General features: G+C 43.9%; 2 protein-coding genes across 8 annotated transcripts in view; both read right to left on the reverse strand.

Moving 5' to 3' along the window:
- The window catches only part of GPR89B (G protein-coupled receptor 89B), a 45,188-nt gene extending 36,637 nt beyond the window's left edge, over positions 1–8,551 (reverse strand). Inside the window, exons 1-6 of one of the 2 annotated variants that reach the window (XM_054197460.1) lie at positions 8,424–8,484; positions 5,345–6,021; positions 5,098–5,157; positions 4,142–4,245; positions 2,533–2,639; positions 1,608–1,709 (exon numbers count right to left, since the gene is read on the reverse strand). In XM_054197460.1, coding sequence (XP_054053435.1) covers positions 1,608–1,709; positions 2,533–2,639; positions 4,142–4,245; positions 5,098–5,157; positions 5,345–5,347 — 376 coding nt within the window. In that variant the 5' untranslated portion in view covers positions 5,348–6,021; positions 8,424–8,484. Of the gene's footprint in view, positions 1–1,607; positions 1,710–2,532; positions 2,640–4,141; positions 4,246–5,097; positions 5,158–5,344; positions 6,022–8,423 lie in introns of both variants that reach the window. The other variant, XM_054197451.1, reaches the window with a different exon arrangement.
- Positions 8,552–11,074: 2,523 nt separating this feature from the next.
- Positions 11,075–20,470, reverse strand: part of GJA8 (gap junction protein alpha 8) — a 45,841-nt gene continuing 36,445 nt past the window's right edge. For all 6 annotated transcript variants that reach the window (XM_054187019.1, XM_054187012.1, XM_054186995.1 and 3 more), the window contains one exon: positions 11,075–18,499. In XM_054187019.1, the coding sequence (XP_054042994.1) occupies positions 17,290–18,489 (1,200 nt within the window). In that variant the 5' untranslated portion in view covers positions 18,490–18,499 and the 3' untranslated portion in view covers positions 11,075–17,289. The remainder of the gene's footprint in view (positions 18,500–20,470) is intronic.

Consider the following 20,470-nt stretch of genomic DNA (forward strand, 5'->3'; position numbering starts at 1 on the left):
ACAGCACCATACACGCAGGTGAGCAGGTAGGGCACACTGAGAAAGACACGCCTGGTAATGAACTGCTGTTCATTAAGCACAGCCTCCCGTCACATCTTCCTTCACAACAGGGTCCTTCCTACCCGTCTGAATTGGGCCGTCACCAGCACACGACAAAGCTCCGCAGAAGCCTTGTCAGTAAACGCAGGACAGCAGCACCCCAGCAGTACAGCAGGGAAAAAAACACCTAGAATCCTTTGCTCTAACCTTATGTCTACACCTGGTAGGATAAGGCACTGTACAACTGTAAAGTGGAGATAATCATCCTGTAAAGCAGAAGTTAAAAACAGAAAACACCCCACTACCAGTTCTGGAAATCTCCAATTGTTATGCAGCTTCACAGAACCTTTCGAGTGACCTTAAGAGGATTACCTAAACCCCACGGCAAAGTTCCCACTGGCTTATTATATTCTGCAAACTCAAGCGCTTTCTGCAACTGAAAGTGGATACACAGTTTTTCTTAGCAATGAAACACTAGGCAGAAGGATCCACAGTATACACTCGCCACTGTATTTCAGTGGCAAATGACACAATTACAAAACACAGATACACGCTTTCTCTTAGGAAAGTTTTAGGAACACAGATGAAAGGGTGGGCAGACCCTGCAGCATTTGGTAACCTTCAATTTTTCTCTTACACAGAGTACAGAGTGAAGCAGCCTCCTAGAGAACAGAAAGATTAAGCCGACCGTTATCTACGCAGACAGACATATTCACCAATTTGAGTGAAACTGACTGAATTTCACCTATTGAGAGCAATATACAATTTCCCAGTGCAAGGGAAGGGCAACTTAAGTTACACAGGAAACCCAGGTGACAAATAGTCTGGTTCTACAGTGTTATAATCCTTCGGCACACCAAGGTGCCTGCAGGGTTTAGTACAGTTAGGCACATGCTAACAACCTCTGTTGGTCACAAACTAGGCCAAGTGCACACAGTATCTTCACACTATAAATACTCTTGGTGCCATGACTGCAACACAGAGATACCCAAGTTAATTCTGCACATAAATAGCTCTGACGACCAGCAGAACGTACCAACTCACTTTCTAGTACCATGCAACCATACTGCCTCTGGGCTCAGGCGGTGTACAGAGCTGTACCGAAGCCCGCATGCGCTGCCAGACGTGTTGCTGGCTACAGTCTATGTAGCTCTGGTGTTTAGGCGCCCTGCCATGTTTTGTCAACTGGACGGCCACCTATGTTACATTGATCTGATTTCAGTCACAAGAAACAATAATCTGACTGAAAAAAGTCAGATGAAGGACTGGTTCTTATATACACTGTGTTCTTATATACACTCGGTTCAGTTAGGGCTCATTCATTTCCCTAAAGTTTTCCTGTGGCATGGAAGAAAACTAATGCAAATAATTCAAGGTCTATCCACCCATTTCTGTCCACCTGACAACCTTCAGATTGCAGATTTCAAAGCACAGCAGACTCTCAGTTGCAAGAACTACTTTCTACAGTCCCAACTGTAGAGCTGAGACAATAATATCTCCAAGATAAAAAGTGAGATAACAAAGCCTATTTTCAGGAGGGAAGGAATGAGCAAGAATATGAAACTCACCATGTTTTGGGCTGAGAATGGGAAATGGATCCCCCAGCTTCCAGAAGAAATACATAAATGTCAACCACAGAACACATGCAAAAAGCAGTTTCTGTCTGTGCACTAACGGAGAGAAAAAAAACACAACAGTATTTTAAAGTTCTTTCTTTAGAGCTCTTTCAAGCTCGCAAAATTGCTACATCGGTCCAAAGGCTATTTGAGCACAGATGCCCACTGACAGAGCTACAGGTAGCAGTATGCACCCCTTTGCTTCCTACAGAACTGCCATTTGCAAGCGGTAATGCCGCGACACACCTCTTTGGCTTTTCCCCACGGATGTACGAAGAGGGCTGCGCTATGAACAGGGATCAGTTAGCTGTATCTTTCTTGTGTGACCCTGAACATGAAACTTGAAAACCTCACCTTCATGCCAAAACTACACACGTAATACTCCCAACCTACGTGCCTAAGTTTAATACAAAGAACGATAACTATCAATAGCTCAAGGGAAAGTGTTCGTTAGCACACGGAAGAGGCCTCATCCAGACAGCAGTAAGCAAAAAAAGCAAAAGTAATTTATTGAGCTGCTTCTTTAACCCCCTAGCAGAACAACACAGCCTTGCCAAGGGTTCCAGGGTTTGGCTGCAAGCTTACCATTGGAAACAAGCAAATTTCAGTAACATTACTCTAAAGTGCTCAAATTTGTCGAAACCCATAAGAAAAGCTACATTGGTTGCTGTCAGGTAAAGTATCCCCTAATTGCCCAATTAACAGTTCATGCTAAAGCATTAAGTATCAAAGAGAAGTTATGTAGCCAGAACAAAGCCAGTGGAAGGAGGGAGCTATGGGGCAAGTGACCAACACATCTCTCTCTCAGAAAAGTTACTTCTCATTTGCACGCGTAGTCTCAAGTTATCAGCCTCACTGCCATAAACCAAGTACTCACATAGTCTGATATTGCTCACAACAAAGTAACCAATGTAGAAGGGCACCATGAAGACTAAGATGAGCAAAATGACACACAGGTTCAGCTTCCAGTGAAAGTATCGAGAGCTAAAATAAAGCCAAAATACTGATTAGCATGCTATCATAATACAACAAGTTTCTCACAGACAATTGCATGTCAGTGCAATCCTTTCAACCACATCAAATATTGGATAATATTGGCCTAGCATATAGAATATTCTGGATTTTGTTTGTTGTTTGTGTTGGGGGGAGGTTGATTGTTTTATTGTTTTGGTTTTTTAATACAGAGCTCAAGAATCTGTATTTCAAAATTCACAACTATCCAGAAAAAGAGACTGGGTTAATTTTATCAAATACTGTATTTTCTACAGTGACTAATGCCAGTTGCAGCACGGTTCATTTGATTTACGGCTTATCTAGTTGAACAGTAAATCAAAACTAAGTATAAGCAGTAATTAATTTTGTAATGAGCAGCTGAGTCAAAAAAGGGCTAATTCAAACTGAAAATATTTAAAATATTTAATGTTCATAATTCAACATGTTTCACTTCAAAGTGAGTTGTCTTACGTGCAAGACATTGCGAAGCAAGAATTTAAAAATACACATATATATCAAAATGATCAATACTCCTCTGACCAAAGGAGATCAGTCAAACGTAGATGAGATTCACCTTGGCTGAACTGCCTTTTCTCTTAGCTTGAATAGAAAAGTACACATCCTGTTCCCAACATTAACTCATATCCTCTTATGCCTGGTGGAAGGAGAAATTATGAGGATCCTTGCCCCTTTTCCTAGCTAATTCAGAGGCAAACATTTTCATCTATATTGATGTCCAGCCCTTTATCGAAGCTTATAAAAGCATTCTCCTCAGTGATGTCTCTGGCTGCAAGCTCTACTGATTAATGACACACAGTCGGAACTAATATTACCTCTTATCAGTTTTGTATTTCTTGCCTTTGAACTCCTTTGAGTGCTCTCTCATGCTAGTGTGATGAGAGAGAATATGCAGGAAACCCAGCTAGTCTCTACGTGTTACTGTTCTATCTTCTCTTTCCTACTGAGTTCTGAAGTAGACAGTTTTAACATCCCCTTTATATAGAAGTCTTCGCTCTATGTCAAGGGAGGATGTGCCTTTGATTCACAAATACCATGTTATTACAGAAGTAGTTTTCACTTCCTAATTAGCTTCACATCTTACTCGCTGCTCTGGCCACCACAGAAAAACTAGCGCTTATAGTTTCTATAGGCCTTAACATCTGAAAAGTGCCCTTCAGCATGATCTGAAGCTTCACAACACTCCCATAAAAGAAACCATTTCTTTCAACTTCACAAATGGAAAAAGTCAAAGACTAAAGCCTTGCCCCAAGGACCTAGACCACACTAATAGCGACTGTATGAAAAATGGGGAGCTCATGACTTCTAGTCTCATGTTCTGTCAAATAAACAAATCCTGCTGATCAAACATCTTTGAGCTGTTGACAATTTTCTCACTCCATTTCCCCAATCCAAGACTAATCCATTCATTTAGAAGTCGGACTGAAGCCGCTGAACACAAGGCAGGCTAGGCTTTAGTGAGCTCCCAGACTCACCTGCTGTTCAATACCCCCAAAATCTCAAAGATGATGAGTTCAAACATGGTACAAGAGAAGGCAAAAGTCACAGAGAAGATCACCTGGACCACATACTGTCGCACCTGCAATGGAGAAAACAAGCCAGAGACATCAGGTGTTTCCATTCCTAGAATGGCACCCGGATATCCCTCAGGTAACGAAAAACAAATCACAAGGCACACTGGCACACAAATGGGTCTCTTGCTTCAAGGCACCTTGCCCTTTATCTAAACTGGAAGAAAAAAACAGCCTGTTGGAAAGCAGAGGGCAAACTCATAAATTGCTCACTATTACCCTGATTGCAGCTACCTGCACATTGAACAGAGACGCCTTACACAGAAGGGATGCAAGCAAGCAATGCCCTCTGTCAACTTGACTAATGACAGACCCTTGCTAACACAGCTCTTGGATTCTAACCTTAGATTTAAAAATAAGATCCATATCAGAAAAAACTTTTTGGGTCTGAATTTGGCTCACACTTAAGGCATCTCTGACCTAGACTATATTCCCTCATATCCCTCTAGGGATAAGAGAATGCAACGGTTTTACCCCATCCAATTCCCTCAACAATTAAGCCACAATGAACACACCTCACGGAGTTTAAATCAACCACTGAATTTGGTTTTGTCACAAAAATTTTACAATTAAATAAGGCAGGCTTACTCAAGCAAAAGTCCTGTTACCCCTGCACCTCCTCCACTTTTTTTCCTTTAACAGTAGCCAATATGGAAACTTTCATTGGCCCTAGAAGAACCCATTTCCTCAGATATCTAGGCGTCTTTCAAACAGAAGCACAAGAGGAAATTAAAAAGACAGTAACTGTAGAGACAATTAAAATTAAGATAACAGGGCTAAAGAGAGGAAGTTTCAAAAATGTTTCTATAATTGGGAGTAATTTTTAAGATATAGAACTGTAATGAAAGGCTCCTTCTCACCTCATAATCCTTGAAGAGCTTACGCATGAAGAACAGCCACCCAAATCCAAAGAACAGCACCTGCAGAAGAGATGAACCACTTAACATTTGTAACCAGCAACTTGCAAAATACAAAGCTACTTCGCTACTGACCACAGATGAAAGATATGGAAGGAAAAGAGCTAGGCCAAACTACCCAAGATCCACAAAAGATTAAAACTTAACACGGTATCATGGAAGGAAGAGTATTTTAGATGTTCAAGCATACCATACACAGAAGGCTACGACATTACAAAAGATCCAGTCAAGACAGCCTGTTTTTGTATTCCCAAATTCTCAGAATTCCTCGGTTCCTGGCCTGCCAGAATCCTTGGCACTGTTGTTTCTTCTTTCACTCTTCTAATCTACAGAATTAAAGTTTATACTTTTTGCAGGAAACACTGTAACGGAGACAAAGCAAACACCTGAATGTCCACAGCACACACATCTTCTAGGGATGAGCAAGTTTTATAAAAATATCTGCTGCTTCTTTAAAACTAGAAGGACGTTCAATTTTTATGGAGAGGTCTTAACACTAGATCTGGTTATACACTGATACTACCTGGAAGAAAGGTGTTAAAAGCATCTTTAAGGTAGAGAAAAGGCAGTGTTGAATGCCTCAAACCACAATTTGGAGTTGCAGAAAGCCACACAGAAAAGGTAGGTAAAGCAGGAGAAGTTAACAATGCTTTGCATTTCAATGGCTCTCAGAGCACTTTAAAAAATTCAGTTTCAATTTAATTTCAGCACAGACCTGAGGAGACGGACTTAATATCACAGCTATTTTACAGATGAGTTAAATGAAATAAATACCAATTAAGCAATGTGCTCAAAACTGTAATTACCCATCTTCGGCCAGAAAAAGGAGACTGGGTTGTCAGGCCTTCCGGGGTAGTCCTGTCTATTCTGCAGAAAAGGAGTGCAATGATTTAAAAGAATCCAAGCAAAAAGAGAATTCTGAAGATGCTAAATATTTTTTTATAAGGGTAGTTTTGACCAAAGCAAAGAGAAAAAACAATATATGTCAGAAAGCACGGGACAAAGACAGTATTTCTTTTCAAGGGCCCATGGAAAAGGGCAGAGCATTCTGGCCCCCTGTGGAGACAAGAAACTTTCAAAGACAAAAATGCAGGAATCATTGTGGATGATTCCACTGTGCATCAGGAGCAATTGGATCCCAGCAGCAGCAAAGGTAACAGAAGAACATGATTTACAGACAAAGAATACCTGGAAATCTGGGCAAGAAAGATCAAATATATTTGTCTTGAAAGAAAAACTGAAATAGGAATGAGGTCTACTGATTAGTAACAGCTGGCAAAACTTGTTTGAGGAGAACTTCAGACTTTAAAGTAATTGGTAGCAAAAAGAAAAAGGTAAGATACTCCACAACCCTCCCACCTACAGGTCATAAGTCAAAGAAGTATGACAAGCAAGTGATATTTACACAAAGTAATTCCACATTTAAGAGTGTAAAAGAGGAAAAAGGTAGAGGCAAACACCTCAAACCAAAATAACTAAATAAAGTAAAAGAAAGAGGAGATAATCGAGTACAATAGAAACAGAGGAAGTTATATACAAAGATTAGATTTCCCTTGTGTTAGGGACTGTACTAAAACATAGACAGGCATTATCTTAAAAGTTCACACTCTAAGACACCACAGGTGAATGTGACACATTAAGTCTGAAAATTCTTGAGCATTTGACAATTACATGCAGCAATTTAAATACCTATCTTGATACTTTTGAAGATGATGGGAAAACGCAAAGCTGCCATCACAAATGAAAGAAAAGCTATTAGGTAAGTTAGATCTTGGAATGCAAAGCAAATGACAGGAGCAAAAATCAAAGCATTATCAAGTAGGAGGAATGGCCAAAAGCTGTGCTTTCCTGAAAACTGTCAAGAAAACTACGGAGTCGTGCATGAAAGTCTATATGAGACAACCAACTGATGTTGAGAGGGGAAAGGTCCTCTCTCCTCAGCTCATCCCTCCTCATTACAGAACAATAATTTCACACCAGCTCTGAAGCTTATCAGATCCCTCTGTGATCCCGTTAAACTTATTTAAACCAAATAGTGGAGCGAGCACAAATAAGAGAGTATGACCATGCAGCAAAGCAAAAGTGAAGAGGGAGCAGAACTTTCTCCTTTTGGCAGAAGTGAACAATTGGACCACCTCGGCTGCCAGAGAGGCAGACAAGAGGAAAGGAGAGATGCTTACTGAGGAGAGGACAGTCAAAGGGAACACAATGGCGAGATAAATTACTAGCAAAGAAAGCTAATGAAGAAGGAGGGGGTATTTCCACATGTTAAGACCACAACCCACTTTATAATGACAAAGATAGGATGACGTGAAATGTTTTAAAGGGCTCCTAGGTGAATTCAGCTGGTGTAAAACAAAGACCGGTTGAAAGATTACTTTGATGGCAGCAGAAAGAAAAAGCTGAAGGAAGTGCTGAATCACAGATGGATCAATGGAGAAGGAGGCTTTTTAGTGGTGTCCTTTTAGTGGTATCAAAGCAGACCATGAAATATCTTCCGAAGTCGTAAACAAGCAAACTCCTCAATAGCAAACCAGGGGTAGAAGACATAAGTGACCAGCCTTCTTGAAGAACATCAGCAGCAAAGTACTACCTAGAGAACAGCAAGATGAACTTTCCTGTCTGTCCCAACAAAAGAAAATCCAAATTTATAGAAGCGACGCAGCATGACAAGGGAAGCACCATTCCCCACAGCCTCTCTACGCACTACGTTCTGACTGGACAACTGCGGGAGGGCAACGGTCACCGTGGCACGTAAGGAAGCGGGCCAAAGATGTGTACTCCTCATCCTGCCCTGCGACAGGAGCCTGGGCGGCCGCAACGAGACAAACCAGCAGCCCAACACCCCTTCGCGCGCAGCGGCGAGCTAGGGTTTTGGTGCTTTTGGTTTGGGTTTTTTTTTCCCCACCTTTGCTGCTGAGCAGCGGATGGGGAAGGGCAGCCGGGCGCGCAGCCGTTCCCTCCCCTCAGCAGGCGAGGCCGAGGGGGCCGGGGCGAGGGCGGAAGGCGGCGGCAAGGCCGTTGCTCTTGACGCCGTCTCCCGCCGCCCCGGGGCTCCGCGCGCCCGGCAAGGCTGCGCGTGCGCACCCCCGCACGCACCGCCCCCCGCGCACTCCCAACGGCCGCTTCCGGAGGGGTGGCGAGCGGGCCAAGGCCGCAGCGGCGACGCCCCCCCCGTTCCTACCCCTCCTCCCCGTCACCCCTCCAGGGCAGGGCGGGGCGGTGCGGGGCAGGGCGGGGGGAACCGCGCCGCGCAGTAGCGGGGGTACCTGGGAGGTGACCATGATGCTGGAGTCGATGAGGAAGCTCATAGCGGCCACCGGCGGCGCCGCTGCCGCCCGCCCCGCTTCCGGGCCCGCGCTCGCCCCGGCGGCTACAGGGCGCAGGCGCGGGGGGCGCCTGCCTCAGCCCGTCCGGGGGCGGGGCCGGGGGCGCGGCTGGATAATAAGCTCCGCCCCGGCCGGGCGTAGGGGAGGCAGGTGCGGTGTTCCTGTGCCCCGCCGGACGGGGAAACACGGGTGGGCAGGATCCACTCGCCGCTGTGTGGGACCCCTGGAGGAAACGTGTCCCCTGTGTCCTGGCGTGGGCAGGGGGTGCCCCTCCCAGCGCAGGAGGAGGCCGAGGGAGGGAGGTGGTGGCCGGGGGGAAGGAGGTGGAAACACTATTCTGCCATTTTAGCAGCGCTTGGGCTCCTGTGCAAGAGTGGTGACAGCTGCAGGCCCGTCTCCCCACCAAAGGGGAGATTGGTGTGTCCCACCTGGGGCCCTTTGGCATCTCGCTGTGCCGAGAGCCGGCATGAGGCTGGGGATGCCTTTTAGGCCATGCAGTTATAATGTACCCAGGCATGGGGCCAGAAGGGAAGTAAAAGTTCAAACAGGGAATTTCCTGATGCCTATCGGCGTGAGTGGGAGCCAATCCTTCGTGCCACGTCCCCATTTGAACTTCATGGCATCCGTATCTTTTTTTTTTTTCCCACCTCTTAAAAACACACCTCACCTTTGCCACTCAAAACACTACATTTGGAATAATAAATCGTACGGGAAGAGAAAGAATCAAACAGGGTTAGTTGGGAGTTTAACAAAGCACAGAGCCCCTGCTGATTGAAAATCAGGAACCTTTATTCATTACAACTCATTTCACTAGGAAAACGAATCTATGTTATGTTGTGCCGAGTCACCAAATTAATCCCACAGGCTCTTTGATTGTTTGGCTTTCTGTCTTGCTGCCAGTCGTCTTGGTTTTAAATTTGTCTCCTTGTCTACAGCATTGCAAAGAGGAAAAAACATTCAGCTTTCATGGGGAAATGAACTGAGGGAGCAGATTACTGTATCTGATCTGAGCCTTTTTCTTTTCTTTTTTACAGCTTCTGGTATTGCCGCCAATTAATGTAGAGCTGAGACCTGAGCTTCCCTGTTCTTCCTTTATGTATCTGCTACTTAGAAGCTGGTCTTTCCTAAAGTGTTGAGATTCCTGAGCTTGGAGGGATTTGTAGTTGTTTTGTTCTATATTGGTAGGTTGTGGGGCAAGGTTAGTTTTGGGTTGTTTTTTAAAGACGTAAGTTAACAGGAAATCCTTTAAAAAATGAATTATACAAAGCCAAATTCTGCTCTTGTTTACACCTTGGCAGCTCTGCTTGCTTCAACACAAGGTTAAAAAACAAGGCAGAGTTTGGTCATAGGTCTTTAAGCTTTCTTCTTTACATGTGTTTATAAATAGACTTGAAACGTGCCTCTGCTTAGCTGTAAATTACTCATCTCTGAGCCTTGGGAGAAACACACAGGGAATAAGATAATTCCTACTGGCAAAACTCATATCCACCTCCCAACCCCAGGACTTTTCTTTCAGGGAAGACAAGAAGTGTAAAAAGAAAATGGGAAATTTATTCCGTGTTGTTCTTCCTTAGCTGATGTGCATGTGTGGGGAGAAGGGTCTGTGGCACTCCACAGGTACAAAGGCAACTTCTCGGTTGTGAGAGGCTGGTAGTTTCGTTAAACACAATACAGATGGAGGTGGCCGGAGAGGAGAGGCAACGCATGAGGAAGAAGGGCTGGCCAGTAAATTGACAGGTTTCCGCTCAGTTCCATGTTTTATACTTCTACATATTAAAGTGTGAATATAGCTCTTTTACGTTCAGTTTATAGAGGGAACTAAAGTCAAGTCTTTCAAGTAAAGCAGAAAGGTGGAGCATATTGAATTAAAGCAGTTTGTCGGCCAAGAGTATATTTAGAAATAGCACAGGTTTCCAGAAGGTGCTACAGGGCATACTCATGACAAATAGGCTTAGCTGGCAGCCGGCCATCCATTTTCTTTTCTCTCCAGAGGTTTTCATAAATAGGAGCTCTGAAGCTCAGAGTAATCCGACATCATTCCAATTTCTGAATTTCTTTTGAATTTATTTGTGGTTGAGTTTGGGTGATGATCTTCACTGGCAATAGGTTAATTCCTTTATGGGGTTTTCTATGACTTTTCTTTGAACTAACATATGTTTATTAAGAAACTTAACTAAATATTTTTGTTCCAGTAATTCTTCATATACCTAAGTAAAGGATTGGGAAAAAAAAGCTTTGCCTGTGCTAGTTATGGTTCTCGATTCTACCAGGTAAGTAGAGGAACCAGTGCAAAAAAGTTCAATTAAATTATTTTAAAGTTGCTGACCTTAAAATCCATAAATACCAGATTTGGTGACAGGCTGGGTTTCATTTGTGTGTCAGGTTGGCTTGCCTTGTCCTTACAATGAGGTAGTCGGCCGATGAGCTCGCAGGCTTCTTCGCTTCGGCCTTTGCCTGCAGCCTGCCCATCAGCTGGCATCCTGCACTGCGTCCTGGGATTCCCTGCTGCCCTCCTGCACGGCCTCTGCCCCACAGCTGCCTGTAATCCAGGATTTTTTCATATGCTCATTTGTAACTGGTTTTCCTTATCTCAGTCATCCTCCAACTGTCCCCCAAGCTTCAGGGAAACACCACAGGAACCAACTTTTCTGTTTGATGTTTCACCACAAATTCTTTGCTGTATTGACTTAAAAGTTTTTCGGTAGGCTACTCCATGACTTTTCCAAGCAATATAGCCTTTCCTCCAATAAATGGCTTGTTTTGCTTTTACTGTGCCAGGCTGGATCTAGCAAGGCAAAGGCCAACAGTCTTTGTTTGTTTTTTTTCAAAATGTTCTGTCAGTAGGTCTGTAATCACCATTTCTATTCAGTTCTGCTTCATCACAGATCAGCAAGCTTTAAAATACACCATTTTTTTGTTGACAGAACATTAAAATGCACTCCTCTGCACTTTCAGATGGGTTTAAAGGCACACTTGACACTGAAATTAAAGGGAGCTGGAAAGACCTAAGCCCCTTATGTTTCCATGATTTTCTCTGTTGACAAGCACACTCTTTTTTTTTTTTTTTTTTTTTTTATTTGTAATGCTCTTTCCAAACCAGTTACACAACACATGTTTCTTGCCTCAAGCAGCTTTTCTAGCTACCAAACATCAGCTGATTGTGTTTGTGTGTTGGTGTCTGCTGCGGTGCCCAGTTAGTTGGTGTTGCCTGCTGGGACAGTCTAAGCAAATTCTACCAGAACATTCCAGCGAGGCAGAAAGTGCCCCACACTCATTTTTCCACCATGCAGCGGCTGCACTGAGCTTTCAGCCTCCCATGGGATGGAGAGTTCGGGCTGGAAGGGACCAGCTGGTCCAAACTTGGGCTCAGTGCAACATCAAAGTCAGACCAGGGTGCTCAATGCTTTTCCCAGTCAGGCTTCATCCTCCAAGGATGGACATCCCACCACGTCTCTGGGCACCCGCTTTAGTGTTGAACCACTCTCCATTTGAACAATTTTTTTCCTTGTTGGCATTTTTTAGTCAAAATTTTCCTTGCTGCTCCTTGTGATCGTTGCCTCTTATCTGTTGCTGTGCACCCCTGTCGAGAGCCTGGCTCCATCTTCCCTGTAGCTCCCCCAAGTTGGGCACCCAAAGACAGCAGCTAGACCTCCCCACCCTCCTAGCCCCCTCCTCTCTAGGCTGAACAAACCTTCAATGTCTCTTTGTATATCAAGCTGATGAGAGAAAAACTCGAATTGTTGGCAGAGACGTGAGTCTTGCCTGTTCTGCTGAAATAGGTGCATGCCAAGCTAGTTGCAAGAAGGGATTGTGTGCCAGGCTATATCTTGGCAAGTCAACACGCATTGATTTGCCATGGTTACTAGTCGACTATAAGCACATTTGGTGTTGGCAAAAAGCCTTTCCTGAGCCATGTTAAAAGGTGTAGCGCGCGCACAGAGCCTAAGAAACGGTAGTGTCATTCTGTTGGGGGAAAAAAATTATTCCAATACTTAGACAAGTTCCCTGGTTTTGGTACGCTTATCCAGCCCCGGCCCTCAGGAGATCTGGCACCATATACTGTTTTATCACAACTGCCTCGGGCTTATAGGAAGGCTTTATTCTAGTTCTCATGGATGTTCCTGCCTTTACTAAACAAAACTACGCCTAGGCTAGGATTACTTTTAGTTGTCAGCCTGAAAAGCCATTTTCTATACAAAACAGCAAACTGCCACTTTTTTTTTCAGTGTTGTGTGACACAGCCGCTCTTTAAATGTAAAACTGCACAGTCAGTGAGTTACTGAGTGGCAGGACAGACTGGACTTTCCTCCCTCAGTTAAGTAGATTTCATGCCCACACAGATCTAGAGAGCAGAGATTCCCCCTAGATCTCTCCCCTCCTACAGGAGGAGGAATCTGTACTTCATTGTGTTTCAGGGCTAAGAAATCGCTGGTATCTATCTCACTTAGAGGAAAGAATCAGTGTAACATGGTAATTTGTGGGTTTCCGTTCATGAAGCATGGCTTTTTTTTTCCTGTGTGCCATAAGCAATTGTAAACTCTTCATGGAGACTCTGGAAAATTTACTTGGAGTTTGCACTGAGTGGTTTTAACAGAAGCCCAGCAATATTTTGCATTATACCACCCTCTCCCACATGCCTTGCAAAGACCTTAAAATTGTTAGACCTCCACGAGCCTGCGCCCCCCTCCCAGGAACTGTCTGATTTAATTATAAATGCTGCCCCAGAACGGATGCTGAGGATGGAGGAGAGTGGTCCACGTAACCACACTGTCGCTGCTTCATCTGTCCAGGCCAAGGCTAAGGTAGGAGAAAGGGGTGGGGGATCAATGGAGGTTTTTTTTACTCATGGCAAATCCACATCTGTGTTGACGTTGTCAGTGCAATGCAGCGCTCACATTTTCAATCTACCGTCCTTCTGGTCGAGGAGTCATATAGTAACCAAGTTAGCAGCTCTGCCGGGAAATAACAAGGATACCATGCATTTCAGCAGTGCTTTTCATCAGATCATTCCTACTCACTTTACAAACAGAATTAAGGAAGCCTCACAACATCCCTGTGAGGTAGGTGGAAATTCTTACACCCACATTACAGGTGGAGAAAACAGGCACTGAGAGGTAAAGTGATTATCACAGCAAGTCAGAAGCAGAGTTGGAAATAAATCTAAGATTATTATCCTAGGTCCACTGCTCTAGACACTAGAGAACACCAACTCCCACATGCTATTGTAAGCTAAGACACTACCTTTGTCTTCTATTTTCACCTCCTTTGGTGATATTGACACTCGCATGTTATGCTCCTTGCAGAGAGCCGTGTGATCAGGAAGTAATTTATTTGCACAGAGAGCTAAGGGGGTACACACACCTTTAAATGATCCAGGCGTGGCTCTAATTGTCCAGTGACTTCCCCCTTCCCAAGAAGATAATTTTCCCTGTTCTTGACATATATTTCTATGTTTTGCTTAATTATTTTTCGAGTGGAATCATACACTGAATCCACAGCTCTGAGGCTGTTATGCAACTTCACTAGAAATTTCTTGAATAAATGATTAAATTTGTCTCACTGAGAGAGAATAGAACACGTTTATATGGTATCACATCCAGAAATAGCAACAATCCTTTGCTCATCTGTAGGGCCTCCCATCCAAGGACCTCCCATTCTATTACTAGGACAATGTATCGAGCCTCACATTGTCTTTGTGAGGTAGAAAATGATTCATGATTGTACAAGAAGGAAGAATGACTTGCTGACAGTCCCACAGTGATTTCGTTGCAGAGATGAGGCTGAATGCCAGAAGACCAGACTGTTAGTTCCCTGCCCAGTTTGCTGAGAAGCGCTGTCTTGATGCTGTGTCTCGTCCTTGGTGGCACAGGTTCACTGGCAGCCTGGCAGAGTCCTTGAAAACTGGCTTGAAAAAAAATAATAAATCAACACGCAGTTGACTGGATGCAGGAGGACAACGCTGGCTTGTTTCATTGTGCTGTTGTGACCCGGAGGAAGAAAGAACGACAGAGTGTCCATTGAGTACCTTGCGTATAGTGCACTTTATGAGGCACTCCAGTGAAAAAGAATGACATACTCAACATCTGATGATATTGTGAACCATATACCTCTGATGAATAAGCAGTCTTCTTACGCAGTCCAGTGCTCTAATGAAGGTATGCACGTCAGAGGTCAGGAACGGGGATGGTTATTAAAATACCTAGTATGTAAAAGGACTTGTCAAGTAATTAGAAGTAAACAAGGGTGGGGGTAATTCATCTAGTCCAGTGCATTGGTATCTGAAAGGGTTAGATGCTCCGAAGAAGGTAGAAGATACCTCATACTGAACCGTTACAGAGTTTTGATTTTTACTTGCAGAAGAGTGTGTTTCCAACCCCCAACAAGCGGGCTGGTTTATGCTTAGAACCATTAAAACTCTCTTATACCTTTCTGTGAAGAAAATAAAAAGTAATAGACCTCATCTAGTTGAAGTGTGGTGATTTTGCTGTTCATCTAAATCTTTGCCCTTTCTTGAATTCTAGTGTCTTGAATTGGGCACAGTGGACTCTCTTCCTGCTGAAAAACATTCTCATTCCTCAGTTGCCTTTCATTTGTTAACTGTTCTCCTGTTTCTGTATTAAGAGAGTGGATAAACGGTGGCCTCCAGATTCTCTCTGTGCATGTTCTTTTGCATGCATTGCTTTGACATATTCCTTCCCAAAACTGAGGAGGTACTTTCCAGTCTTCCTTCACAAGGAAAGACAACCTAACAGCCTTTGTCCAAGGAGCAAAGATTTTGACCTCAGGCTGGAAACCTTGGGAAAATACAGAGGCCCAAAAGGAGCAAAAGGATTAATAGTATATTTAAAGAAAAAAATAAATGTGGCACCGCTCTGGCGCTGAAGAATCCCAATGCACCCTGCAAACTTTCTACATATGTACAGCGTACTTCACTCAGCAGTCAAGTCTAGCCACCTTGGCGCTCGTGTAGGGCAGCTGCGGAACAAGGCAGGGGAACTCCACCAAACAGGTTGGATCAGTGAGTGACAGACCTGACTGCACTGGTGGCTGCTGGGGCTGGGACACAGGGCAGCAGGACTGGAGGTATGAGCCCAAGCCTACCCAGAGCTCTCTCAGACACCCATTTGACTTCAGCGGGCTGGGAGTCAGCCCTGCTGCAATGGGAGACCGCAGGGGGTCTTTTCTAGCTAATGGCGGGATGAGAGTTTTATGCATTATGCCAAAGACCTTTTTTTTTTTTTTCCCTGAGCTGGATTAGAGCCTGCCCTAGGAACAATGGGATGGGCTTCAGCCCAGCAGAAGGAATTTGCTTAGCTGGCAGGGTCTGAGGTTTGCAGAGCAGAGCAGATGAGAGTGCATACCTGCGCTTTTCTGGAATGAGGCTCAGTTCTGGGGGGACATAGCTGTGAACCTGAAGCCTTTGAACGCATTGCTGCACTGTCCCAGCCAAAAGGTGCTGCTGTAGTCCTAAAATTAGAAATCCGCAGACAATTACACATTTGCAAGCACATGCTTTTCTGCCTTTTGTAACAAAAAAGATTTTGCTGAGGCTCTGAGAGTTCTGTACAGACCTGTTGGCACAAAAGATCTAAATCATCTTTTGAAAGGCCTTGTTTTACTTGAGACTTTGGCATTTAATAGGGAAGCAGACCCCTGTCTGTCAAATTAAAAACAAAGGATGTCAAAAGACTATTATCATATCAGACTTTTCCAACTTGAACAACCAGTTTTGTATTTAGAGGTTTGAATAGTCACATAGTTACCCAGACCCCTGGTTTAGATTCACAGGTGCCTTCAGGACTCTGTACCTGAGATTTGCTGAGTGCCCTGTAAGTTTGGGAGCTCCAGGAACTGAGCACATGTCAGGATCGTGCCATGAAGGCATGTATTTGGTTTCATGCTCTGGGGGCTGTACCTGTTTCCTCCTTTCACAGAAGCCTTCCCACGTTTGCTTTGCTAAATTGAGTTTCAGATCTTTAAGTCACAAGACTACAAGTAAAAAATACCATTTGAATTTATTCTTTCCAGTGCTCTGAAATAGGCTCAGGGCTGGATGACCCTCTTGGGAACAAATAATCCATCTGTGGGCATCTGCTAAATTGTCGTAGAGAGCTACTGTTAACCTTGCCCACTGTCAATGTCACTTGAAAAGCAGAAATATTTTTGGCAAAGGGAAAATATTTTTACCTAATTCAGATTTGCGTTCACAGAGGAACTGGGGACATTTTGGCCTTTATTTTCAGAAAAGAGAGGGGAAATACTGCTAACTATTTTAGTATGGTGGTACTAAGCACAAAATTCACTTTGTGAATTAAGTAACTGCAGTTCCATGCCAACAGCAAAGGGGACATCTGCTCAGCATGCCATAGGCGGCAACAGAAAAAGAAATACTAAATACACTTGTTGGTCAGTCTTCCCCCTTGCTGTCTGAGGGGACAGATCTTCCCCACGTTCCTAGAGAAATGTGGAACACAGAGCTTCCAGTAAATACGTTCACAGTGGTGACATTTTGGTTTCACTGCCACGTTAGGTTTTAAAATACATCAGTTTGTGTATAGTATAAATATTACTAAGGAGCGTAAGGAGTGAGCTGGCATGTGGAAACAGGGAAATGTTCCTTTTCAAATGGGCATACAGGGCAAATAAGGCACAGTTACCATGATAGTACCTTTCCAGTTGAGAAACTCAAGAGGAAATAATATTCAAATGGCCATTTTAGCACTTTGCTTAAAAATATCTTTTGATTCTTTCTCTCTCTCTCCTTTTCTCTTCAACTTTTTCCTTTTCATGTGCTTATCCTGCACCTTCATACAGTCAAATCATCTGACCTGGCCCGGCTGCTGGCTTTACTTAGCCTGCTGAGGGGTCTCATATCAGTGGCGAGTTCAGCAGGTGCTGAAGGCCCTTCCACTTCATCTCTCACCACCTCCTCTGCTTTCTTCACCCCTGGCTCTTCCCGAGGTCCCAGCTGCTCTTCTTCTTGTTCCTCCTCTTCCTCTGCTCTTACCTTCTCCTCTTCCGGTTCCTTCGCTGGTGCATACGATGGTAACCTCTCATCGAATGCCCTGGAGAGATCTTCCAACGGTCCCATACCAATCTTCTCCTCAAATTCATTGAAGGCTGACGGAAGGGGACTGGGCTCAACCCCTACTTCCGTGAGAGGGAAATAGTGAGACACCGGCTTCTCTTCTTCCAGCAGCTTGTAGCCTTTGGTCTTAGGGATGGAGGTGACTGTGATGGCATGGAGGGGCTTCTCTGGGATCTCCCCAATCTGTTCCTCCGCTGGTCTTCTCAGAGCCTTCCGGATCCTTTTCAGGATCAAGTGACTGATCTCCACCAGGTTGAGGAAGAGGGACACGGAAGCCACCACCAGCATGAACATAATAAAGATGGTCTTCTCCGTGGGCCTGGAGACAAAACAGTCCACAAGATTGGGACAGGGCCACCGCCCACAGCGGTAAAGGGGCAGAATTCGGAAGCCGTACAGGAAATACTGACCTACTATGAATCCTACCTCAAAGAGGGTTTTGAAAATGATGTGGAAGATGTAGGTTCTCAGGAGGGTACCCTCCAGGCGAAACTTCTTGGTTCCATCAGGGTTGTTGCCTTTGTTTTGATTTGGAGCCAGGGGCAGCTTCTCTTCATCCATCTCAGCTTGCTGTCGCTTCTCAGCTTCCTCCCTCTCTCTCCTCTTCTCCTCCATGCGGACATGGTGCACTGCATGCCCAAAGTACATTAGCGAAGGCGTGGATACAAAAATGATCTGCAGGACCCAGAGCCGGATGTGGGAGATGGGAAAGGCCTCATCATAGCAGACGTTCTCGCAACCAGGTTGCTGGGTGTTGCACACAAAGTCTGACTGTTCGTCTCCCCACACTAGCTCGGCAGCTGTTCCCAGGATCAAGATGCGGAAAATGAAGAGCACTGTGAGCCAAACTCTCCCGATGACAGTGGACTGCTCGTTCACCTGCTCTAAAATGTTCCCCAAGAAACTCCAGTCACCCATTTCTTACTGTCTAAGGAAAGAAAAAAGAAAGAGAATGACCACAAATTATGCTAAATTTAAAAGATTTCAGGTTTTCCCACTGATGCCTGTTGTTGCTTTCAACTAGTGTTTCCCTAATATGCTTTGAGAACAGAAAGAAGGTTGCTTGCTTGCTTATTGCCTGATCCCAATGATTTATTAGCAGAAGAAGGGCTGGGAAGCCAGAGCAAACTGCTTGCTAAATTCTTTCTTCCCTGTCTCTAAATGGGCAATTACTTATCAGCTGGGGAGTATATTTAACTCTTTTTCCAGGTAAGAGTCTTCTGTGGTGCCTTGTAGGCTTCGTTGCGTGTGCCTGCTTAGATTTTGTACACGTACAAACACTCGCCAGCAGTACAGTAGAACAGATTTATCAGCAGGCAGCTGCAGCGGTTAGAAAAGAGAATGAAGGTTTCAAGCACCAAGCTCTTCTGCAGCAGAACCACACACGGGTCAAAGAGACCTCAAACTGGTGACCATCTTGCACCTACACAAACCTGAATTCCCTATAGGTTGCAAACATTAATTCTACATTAGAAATCACTCTGTTAGGTAAGAATAGCAATAACAACATCATTACTATGTTAGTAATATTGTAAAAGCTTAATAACTACCATACATACTAGTTTTGCTATATAGTATGCATTATATACAATATAATTATTCAGTGTTATTGGGGTTATTCTTTGTATCCTCTTCTGAATTCAGTTGCCACACGGACATCAGAACCAAGACGGAAAGAAACACAAAGTTCTACAACTGGGACCTAAAATACCATTTTCTCTCTCTCAAATGTCAGTGCCGCTATCTCAGACTAACACAGAGCTGAAAGCCACCTACAGATACCCTATTGCTGTTTTCAAGTAATGCAAGTCAAACATTACATGTGTCGTTATTTTTGAATGATAAGAAATTATTTCTAGGCCAGGACTTCATCCTGTGTATCCTAAACTTCCCACTATATACGTTTAGGCAAGGAAAAATCTACGAATGAGGGAAATAAAGAGGAAACTTGTTTGGGATGGGCTGATTTAATGCATCACAGCAGTCTGAAGTCTCTGAGGAATGCAAAATATTACAGTGATCCAGAAAAAAACAACTTACGGACTATGACAAGTGAAACAGGGAACATTATTCACAAAATAGCTGTCCACAGGGATCTAGAAGTTCATCTCTTAGATACTGCCTCCATCTATAGTTTCCTAAGTGCAGACACGTGTACCCAAGTGCTGGGAAAAAGAAGGGACAGTCAACAGCATGGAAATCTGAGTATCTAAACTTCCCTCCTCCAGATAGCACTGGGATATATTTGTAATGCCATATGTTACAACACACCAACTCATACCAGTCTGTTTCAACTACCGTGTGTATGTGTTCACACATAGAAAAACACACAAAATATTGAGAATTTCACAATTGGGGAATTCTGGGGAATTTCACAAATTTTCAACAACAAAAAAAATCTTTCTAATGTCATTTTTGTAAAACAAGATGGACTCGTTTCCCTTGCCTTCAAACCTGGTAAAATCTTAACCCCAGACACCCATGTTAGAAAACAAAGAACAAAACACAGTCCTTCAGCTCGCACAAACACCTTGCATGCGTAAGCAGCAAACATATAATTTAATCACCAAAGAAAATTGCTACTTTCTCAGTCATTAAAGTTGTGTAAAAGAGTGTGTTAATGTCAGCACTTACATTAACAAGTCTAGCAGAAGATTATGCTGTTTACATACATTATCTAAACTGATTTAAACAATCTCTTTCTGCAAATTCACAGAGCAAAGTACACTCGACAGTTACCAATCATGTGCAACTCTGTAAAAAACACAACTACACACAACATAAACTTCATTGTCCCCCAGGCACCGCAGATAACTCCATCCCTTTCTTTCTTTGTGAGTCACGCTGATATCCACAGCTACCATTTGAATGTTTCCACTGCAGCATGCAAGAGCAACAT

The sequence above is a fragment of the Rissa tridactyla genome, chromosome 1 (genome assembly GCF_028500815.1).
Source record: "Rissa tridactyla isolate bRisTri1 chromosome 1, bRisTri1.patW.cur.20221130, whole genome shotgun sequence".
NCBI classification, from domain to species: Eukaryota; Metazoa; Chordata; class Aves; order Charadriiformes; family Laridae; genus Rissa; species Rissa tridactyla.